General features: G+C 39.0%; 2 protein-coding genes across 6 annotated transcripts in view; one reads left to right on the forward strand and one right to left on the reverse strand.

Moving 5' to 3' along the window:
- Nucleotides 1-489, reverse strand: part of samd10a (sterile alpha motif domain containing 10a) — a 60,064-nt gene extending 59,575 nt beyond the window's left edge. For 3 of the 4 annotated variants that reach the window (XM_030423793.1, XM_030423792.1, XM_030423790.1), the window contains exon 1: nt 320-489. The gene's annotated coding sequence lies outside the window, so the exon portion shown is untranslated. The remainder of the gene's footprint in view (nt 1-319) is intronic. The other variant, XM_030423795.1, reaches the window with a different exon arrangement.
- A 301-nt stretch (nt 490-790) lies between these two features.
- Nucleotides 791-8,674, forward strand: rad21l1 (RAD21 cohesin complex component like 1). Of its 2 annotated transcripts, none has more exons than XM_030422166.1 (14): nt 791-880; nt 1,255-1,420; nt 1,501-1,630; nt 2,680-2,779; nt 2,883-2,986; nt 3,457-3,552; nt 4,802-4,897; nt 5,048-5,146; nt 5,424-5,653; nt 5,766-5,847; nt 6,493-6,635; nt 6,758-6,868; nt 7,123-7,197; nt 7,475-8,674. In XM_030422166.1, exons 2-14 carry the CDS (start codon nt 1,274-1,276, stop codon nt 7,649-7,651), a joined length of 1,590 nt encoding a protein of 529 aa, XP_030278026.1. In that variant the 5' UTR covers nt 791-880; nt 1,255-1,273; the 3' UTR covers nt 7,652-8,674. The 2 variants fall into 2 exon arrangements, with proteins under 2 accessions (XP_030278026.1, XP_030278027.1); XM_030422167.1 differs by having other exon boundaries at nt 863-926.
- The last annotated feature ends 750 nt before the right edge of the window (nt 8,675-9,424 follow it).

Below are 9,424 nucleotides of genomic sequence, written 5' to 3' on the forward strand. Positions count from 1 at the left end.
TGAACAAGTAATTATCAGAGTATCTAGTGGCAGTCACACAGCATGATAAATCTGGAAAAGTAAACGACAATTGCTTTCAAAATCAATTTAAAAGAATCTGCCCACTTGAGATAAAGCTTGTTAGAGTCCATTAGGTGCATCAAACCACTGAAAACAAACTTGATGGTGACCAAAATGACATAACTCCCTGCCACTTCACCCATTTGATAAGTACTTTAAACGAAAATTTTAGGGTTAATAAACATGATATCGCTCCCTTAAAATGCTAAATACATGATTCAAATGGCTTGGCTGTGGTGGTTAGAAAAGTCAAACTGACCTCTTGACTGCTTTGGAAGCAGTTTGCCCTTGCCAGTTTTCAACTACAATAGTTGAGACATTACTGTTATTGCATTAAAACATTAAACCGACCCGCAAAATGCCAAAATTATTTGTCCAACTGTCAAAAGACACGATTCAGGATATGTGTTGTTAACGGCTACTATTGTTAGCTAGCTAGCCTAGATGTGCCAATGTTGCATTCCCTTGCAAGTCAGAAGTCGGAATTTACGGCACCATAGAATTTATTTGGGCGTTTTGTTGAAAGTAAGTAAAAAATAGTTTAATAAGTAATACAGTCAGATACAAAAAGTAGGTGATGTCATGACATGAGACAGCGGACACATTATTAAACTAAACATACATGTATAAATAGAGTAGGAGTAGTAGATTAATGTTGTCAACCGACACATTTATTAATGTTTAAATAAATCGCCTTTCTAAAATCCCAGCCTGATATGAATGGTCAAAACAACTGTTTTTGGGCGGAAGTCGGAGCTTGGTTACCGCTCGCGCTGATTCGCACGCTCCAAACGTCAAAAGCGGCAATTTCAAAGTTAAGGTAGGAGGTCCTGCTGATGTGTCGGCAGCTCGGAACGAGTGAATTAGTAATGAAAATAGCATTTTTATATCCTCACACAGATCATGAACTGTGTTACAAAACATGCCGCCATGATGTTTAGCTAGCTACATATGAAAAACTAGCCTGCTGTAGTCCTAACGCTACTACGTAGTTAGCTAACTCCTAGCGAACGCAGCTAGCTTAGCCGACTTTGACCTTAATAGTTTGCTAAAATCAGTTCAATTAATCGCATTCTGTCGGCTAAACAGCCAGCGACTCATTCTGATAAGTTGCTCAATGTCAGCCCATTGCCTCATTTAGCAGACATATCAAAGAGGTTTAAAAACAGTTGTTGTGTTTGTCACATTTGACAGCTAGCTTCGGTTCTCCGACATGTTGTTCTATACACAACTCTTCACGTCCAAGCGGGGACCTCTCGCCAGAATCTGGCTAGCAGCGCACTTGGAGAGAAAACTCACCAAGGCCCATGTATTTGAATGCAACCTGGAAACCACTATCGAGGACATTATTTCCCCAAAGGTAAGACTGATAACACCGTATAATGTGATAATGTGCAGCTAAGTAATGGCAGCTGTCTGAGATGTCTTTATCTTTTTTAGATGAAAATCAGTTTGCGGACTTTTGGTCATCTGCTCATTGGTGTGGTCAGGATCTACTCGAGAAAAGCAAAGTATCTCCTTGCAGACTGCAATGATGCCCTGGTTAAAATTAAAGTTGCATTCAGACCAGGTAACACATCCTGTTTGTTGTGCAAGTGTTGTCAATAAGTATTGAAGTTGTAGTGACAAAAGCACGAAAGGGTTTGGAAGGGCTGTGGTGTTAGAATGGACTGACTGACATTATTCAAGATTCAGTGCTTTATTGCCATATCAACACAGAGATTAGCCGTCCCACCATATTAATTATTTCTAACGAAGGGTAGGAAATGACATATATGGCCAACTTGATGCATTAGAGGGAAAAAGAACATGTGAAATAAGAACAAGTTATGTGTGATTTTAACCAGAATGGCTTTTTTTGTTTAGTTTCTGTAACAGCTTTAAGAGGTCAATACCTGTAACAGAAAAAGCTGACCGCTGTTTAACACAGGCTGCATTCACAATCTAGTGGTAGAAAAACCAGTCATGCTGAATACATTGTTTGTTTGTTTGTTTGTTTTTAAACCGACCATTGCAATCCTCATAAAGTGAGCGCTCATTACAGGACTGTTGTATTAAACTCCATTACATTTAGCCAAGTATACCTTTATAAACTGTCAACTGTGTAAATGTAAATACTAGTAAAAAAAAAAAAAAAACTTTCAATGTACCAATGAGGACACACCACCAGAGGGTGACAAATACTTTATTTAACCTATTTTGGGAAGGAAGGTCTCAATGCAAGAATGTTACATGCATGATGATGTTTCATGTACAGTACCAAAGACTGAACATTTTCTACAGGACTCAGACAGAAAGTAGGAACACATTTCCGCAGCTAAGAAATCTAAATTAACAGATGTCAGATGTCTACTAGATATGACTTTTTAGTATCTGAAAGTAATAACAATCTCCCTTGGATTTTTCTATCCAAGGCAGTGGATCATTGGGTTGTGTTTATAGTTCTACTAGTTTCAAGTCTTTATTGTCATTGTGCAAATCAATGAATCAGTGAGGCATCCTACCGAGCTGCATAGGGTAGTATATAGATAAAAGTAGTAATAAGAGAATAGAATAAAACCGCTGTACATGCAGTGCATATTTGTGTTATAGCCCTGTGTCTCTTTCTCAACACACCAGGTCAGACAGATATGCCTGTGGAGGGGCTGGAGGCCACAGTAAAAGCAATAACCTTGATCGAAGATTTCACTGCCTTTGATGCCCCGCTGCCAGACCTGAGGTACAGAGCAGCTTTTAATACACTCACAGAGCTGAGTTTAAATTTGTATCACCCATTGTTCTGTCTGTGTCTGTACCATGTTGTCTTCATACTGGAACACCAGTAACATCGATGTAGCGGACCACTTTTTACTGAACCAGTGTCGATCAGAAGAAATCACTCTGAAAGAGGATTTGGGAAATGGCTTTCTAAACCTGGTAGATTTTGGTAAGAGAAAGTTTGTTTTCAAGTTTTGGTACTTCATGATTTGTTGTGAATTATTGCATTACTGCTTAAGATTCTAAAATAAATTGGGCAATATTCTGTGCTTTTATTGTTGTCAAGAAATCCCACGATGAGTCAAAAACCAACAGTTAATTGACTCTAATTAGGTCGTATGTGAACCCAGCCAAAACTTAATACAGCTATTTTCTCATTGCCATTAAGCTCCATTGTCGTCCAAAACAATTATAAACAGATACATTAACCACACATTAAACTCCTGAGCTTGACAGACAGGCTGAGAAAACTGAATGTAGTGGGAGACAAACGGGTACATTGTGGTTTTCATGGTATTTGTTGACATTAACAAAAAAAGCTACATCATTAGCCTTCTCCTCTGAGACATGTTTTTCTGTGCCGAGCTGACACATCATACTGACTTTGCAATTTGTTCCCTCCTTTTGTGCGCTCTGTAGGAGATGAGTCCCAGAGTCACCAGTCTGGCCTGCTGGAAATGAGCTTCCAAAATGGAGATGCTTTTGGGGATGAGGATAAAGGGTTCGACCTACTTGGTAGTGATGTGAATGATTAGTTTTTGCCATATTCTTTTGAACATCATGTGCTGAAAACTAACAACAGTTTTCAGTAGATAGTGTTATTTGAAACACATTGCTGAAGTCGGATTTGTGTAGTCAAAATATCAAAATATAGATATATATTGATTCTGAATATTTGACCATTGATACTCCAGTACTGGCTGTGTTATTGTCGCTCTCCTCTCCAACAGTGAGTTAATACATGCACTGTTGCAGCGCCAACTTTGCCCCACCTCCTCCAGAAGAACTTTGATGCCGTTGTTGCAACAAAGTTGAAATTAGTGAAGTTGGGATGAAAAAATATGTATTTTTATTAATTCAATTACTGAAACAACGGTTTAGATAAATGGCTGTTGTAAAAAATTGCTAAGGTTTTCTTGGATGTTTAAGACACATTTCAACCCAATCCAGTTAAACTTGTGATCCGTAGAATACACATACAAATATGATTACATTTTGCACAGTGGGCCACACTCTTTAGTTAAGAAATTTCTTAACTAATTCAGAATACAGCCTAACGATTTTGCAAGGGACCATAAATTCAATAGAAAGTTTTACATGTTTTTGTCCTCCAGAAAATCCATGATACAAACAGAGAAGTTCTGAATTTTGGGTGAGTTTGCCCAGAAGTTAAAAAAAAAAAAAAAAAAAAGTGATCAATCTCAAACCTTGAGGAATTGCCCAATTTCACAATTCAAGGGCTTGATCCTCTAAAGTCAGCTGCTGTAGACCAAATATGTCATAACATGCTGATAAATGATTTTTCCACTGTTTGTTCTTGTTCAGATATGAAATGGATCAGAGGGTATTAAGGGAAAATAAAGTTGGTGTGGAACAATTTCCAGTTTTCTATTATGTGTTTAACTGAAATGCTCTGGAAATTGCACCAGTTTCCTGGTAGTCTGTGCACTTTGTCTGCAGTTTAAGAGCAATGTCTTGGTCATAATCTGTGAAATATTTGATTTCATAAGAGACTGCAGACAGAGATAGGGTTTGGTCTCTGTAAGCCTAGACTGCCTCATTTGGGGAGAGAGCACACAAATTCAACCTGGCCTTCATGTCCTCTGAAGGACTCAGTGTTCGTGGGCTGTGTTTTTGAAAGATTAAATACTAATACTATATCCTTGCGCTTATGTCAGTGTTGATACTTTTGATACTTTGGTAGTAATTGGTTCTTTAAATTTTATGTGAACTTTTCTAACTTTTAGTTTTAATGACCCTGCAGACTTTCTGACAATCTCCAGTGATCATGCTGAGTCTCCTGACTTCGTCCGAGAAGAAGATGACAATCCAGAGAGTTCGGCATTAAATTATCAACAAGGTGATAATAAGTGCTATTTCTGTACTTTGTTTTTTCAGCTAGGGTTGTTTGTGTCTTTGAAGACTATGTTTTATAGCAGCACCAGTGTGAAGTGCTGTTATGTTTTGTTCAGTAAGAGACATGTGCATTCAGACTCTTTATGTTTTCCAGATGCTGACAGAATGGAAATGGAGACCCCGGCACTGAGTGAGACCACCCTGCTTGTCAATGTGGAGACAGCCTTCGCCCTTGAGCCTGTGGCCATCACTCGTAGGCACAACCAAACAACTCTCAAACTGTGTTCCTTTAACTCACAAATGTACCGTGTATTATGCAAACATCAGTTGAGATGCTGCTGCTGCTGAAAGAGCTGGCATCAAACCCCCTGAAACCACCACTGACATAATTCTGAACATCATTCTGCAAAGAGAGCCAAACCCAACAACTTCAACTTCCAACTACAAATTCGTGTCACACAAACGGCAGATTCTTGATACTTGATACAGCAAAACAAGAATTCTAATGACATCCTACTGTTTCTTTTCAGCAAACTCAGAGATGAAGAGGGGGAACAGGAAACGCAAGCTGGTTGTGGACCACATAAAAGAGCTGAAAAATGAATTCATCAGAAACCAGCTTTCTGACTATTCTGATCTGGTCACCATGTTGGACATGGCCCCACCAACTGTGCAGCTCATGCAGTGGAAGGAGAGCGGCGGTGTAGACAAACTCTTTGCACAGCCATGTTCTACTGTAGTAGCGGCACAGATAAAGGAGGTAAAAAGATCAACAATTTTGAGCAATTTTGGCCTTTATCATAACAACAATTAATCTATCAATTACAGTGAAGTTACTGCTGTGACCTTTAAATCCCATTTTGCTTTTGCAGATCTTTGCCAAGAGTATTTTTGAGGTGAAACATTTCAGAGTGTGTGAGGAGGTTGAGGTGATGCGCCAGGGCGGACAGGAAGGTAAGAAGTTGCTATTCAAACAGTGAGATGACTGTAATTTCCATTATAGAAACATTATGTCTAAAATGTGTATTTTGTTTGACACTGTCACTGAGTGCAGCACAAATGTTATGAATTAAAATCCCAGGTTTCTGTAACAATCTGCCAGATGAAATGTGACATTGCATCCTAACTAGAAACAAAACTTGTAACAGTGGTACATCTTGAAAACTTTGGGCTTTAAGCTAAAACTTTGCGCACAAATCAGAACAGTAACAGCAGGCAGAGTTACCATAACCTGAACCAGAGACGATAACACCTGGCTGTAACATGCTACCAGTAAACCTCTGTGGAGTCAACAACTTTGCTAACACAGCCAAACATTAAGCAAGTGCAACAACAAAAGACATAGAATTTAGCAAGCCAGCTTATATTATAAATATCACCATTCAACTGCAACAAGTCCCGCTCAGAGTCTGTCTGCAGCCCTTTATTTAGCAAAGCTGTCACCATGGACTAACTGGAGGGGGATGACATGCAGCAAAGGTCAGATTCAAAACCTGGGCCGCTGTAGCTAGGACACAACCTCTGTACATGGGTCTGCCAACTGAGCTACTGCACTATTTTTTATGCATGACTGGTGTTGTCCCATATTGTCTCATATAGTTCAGAGGGATTTAAGTGCCCTCACCACAGACGTCAGTGTCGTAGATTCGTCAATAGATCCTGAAAAAACACACAACACTGAGCTGACCGGCCTCGATCACATGAACGACAGTCAGCGTGAGGGTTACTCCGAGATCACACAAGTAAGCATGAGCATGTCAGGTGAAGTGGAGGTGTTTACATTTCAAAAAATATTAATTAGTTTTATTCATGATGCCTGGTTTACCTTCTTATCCTTTTCTGTGTAATCTGTGTGGTTTGTCAGGATGAAAACAGATCGGACTTCACTCATCCAGAACTCCCATCAGAAGACTCCATGTTTGTCCACCCATCATTCATGGAGCGGGAGACTCAGTCGACCTCCCTTCACACTCAGGTGCTTGTGAACACACACACTCATGGTTACAAATAGAAAAGTGCAGGGAATTTTTCTCTGTTGGAGTTCCACATTGCAGTTCCCTTATCTTTGGAATGAAAGCAAACTAATATTTGATGGTTATCAGCAAAAATGGCTGATTCAGTGGACAAGCTTCAATCTGTCAGCGTTTACCAGATGGCGGGTGTTAATTTCCCATGCTGCCTTGGCGATGTGCCCGGCATCACCCACTGAAATCCTTTTCTATCTTGCAGTCGATGCTGAACAGCCAGGACTTTGAGGACAGGAGGATAACCAGGCGTGCACAGGAGCTTCTGAGCAGTCTAAAAGTACGGAACTAAAATAAATGTTCAGGCATGAGAATCGCGGTAACGCTAAATACCCCATCTTACGTATGTCTGTTATATGATGCATTTGTAAAGCCTGCATGGTCGTGACACAGGAGTGGTGTTCCTGCTTTATTCAACACTGACTGGCAGATTCAAATCTAAAGTCACAGTAGACAGGGATTTAAAGAAGAGGAGGCCGGAGCAGGATTAGGGATGATGCTGCTAAATTAAATTCTCTGTTATTTGTGTGTACGTGCGTCTGTGTGTGTGTGTTCAGAGCAACAGTGACACCAGGTTCAGCCTGGAGGCGCTCTGTGAAGGAGGAACTCGTTCGCAGGCTGCAGCTACTTTCTTCTGCCTGCTGGTCCTGAAAAAACAAAACGCCCTCAACCTGCACCAGAGTGCTCCCTATAAGGACATCTTTGTCACACCTGGACCCAAGTTCTGTGATTGATGAAACAGAAAACAGGTTATAATGCGTTGCAGTCATGGTCGTTCTTGATTTTGTATGTTTGTGTTGTGATGTCAGTTTCTTAGAGTTCACTCGAATAGCTTTCTGGACTAAATGGTAAAATGTTTGACTACTTTGATTATATTTCCTAAACATTTTTATATTTCTGTGTGTGTGTCTCTTGTACATACTTCTGCAACGCTTAATAATAACTGGTATGGTATGGTATATGGTACATTAATAGTGAATTAAACTTATTTTAACAAAAAATGAAACGATTTATAAAATGTGTATTTAGTTATTGATTATTGTGATGTTGCAACTGATTTGTATATAAACCTTTACAACTGCTTAATCCTGTAAATAGGTTATAAAACAGCTTATTTTGCTATAAATGTAACATTTATTGGTGAATGTTATCATTTTTGTTGCTTGTTCTTGGCACTTGTCATTTGTGAGACTTTTGAACAGTACAGTGAACTGAACATTTTGTCTAGAGCCCTTTTAATAGGCCTCTGACATCGTCCAGTATCGGACACGATATATGTTTCACACCCTTAGATATTTTAAAGGTGGAGTTTGTAAAATAATTGATTGTTGAGTGTAATTTCCAGGTCGTCTTGTCAGACGTCTTGGGTTGGTGGCCGGCCGAACTTCCCACCTAAAGCATGACTATTTGACAATATGAGAATGAGACTCGATTCCGCTTTCATTTTAAATTATCTGCAAGAGCCTCTGAATTTTTTTTATTATTATTATTGTTTATTACCACTAATGTCTGGTATTAAGTAGTTCTTGTGTTCTTTCAGTACTGAAATGTCATGCACATTCAATTATTAATGTTTTACATCTGTTCATTCTAAACACAGGATTTGATTCAGTGAACTTCATCTGAAAGAGAAAACCTACATTTTTGTGTTTCATTGTAAGCAAGTGTTGCAAAGTACAGGTGTTATTAATGTGTTTTGCATCGTTCTGTTTTAATAGGTAAAATAAATATCTGGCATTTATATGAAACAAACACGACTGAATGACTGGAAGACTTTTTTTGTGACTAATGTTTTGGATATGATGCTCAATTAATTTATTAACCTGCTCTTACTGTGGTCCATAATATTCAGTATTCTTTTTTCCTGCAGCTTAAATCCAGAAAACTAAGACCTGACTTCTGCACAGCACTGAGCTGTATCCCTCGCAAGAAACGGGGTGTCTAATGTGAGATTATACAGTGTCAGTGGACTCAAATCATTTATTTATTCATCTATTAGCCTACAGCTTGGCAGAATTTGTGTGTCCATTTTATTCTGTAGTCACTGCAGGCGTGACACCACACGCTGGGTCAGCAAAGTGATTTCACAGGTTTATATTATGATTTCAGGAGACGACTACTGATGTTGACTTTATGTTTAGAAGGCAGAACAAGGACGTTACACAGCTGGAATTCACTGAGAACTCATGGTACTTTTTATTCCACTACATTTATGTTAGTGACACTTGAGTTACACTGCAGAATAAAAGCAGCATGAGAGCCAAAGAACCAGTGATTCTGATAACTGGCCGGGTTGATGTTACAAAGTACATACGGATGTACATATATTCATAATTTACCTTTTACTTGTGAGGTTGATACTTAAAGGGTAACTCCACCAATTTGTGCTTACAGGTCTTGAGGAGTACGACTGCATATGTTTTTTTAAAAGTAGTATAAAGTCTTGTGTGGCTCTAGAGGAAGCTGCTACTTGATTAAATGTATTTCTGTTGTGAGGAAACAAACTT

The sequence above is a fragment of the Sparus aurata genome, chromosome 7, assembly GCF_900880675.1.
Source record: "Sparus aurata chromosome 7, fSpaAur1.1, whole genome shotgun sequence".
NCBI lineage: Eukaryota > Metazoa > Chordata > Actinopteri > Spariformes > Sparidae > Sparus > Sparus aurata.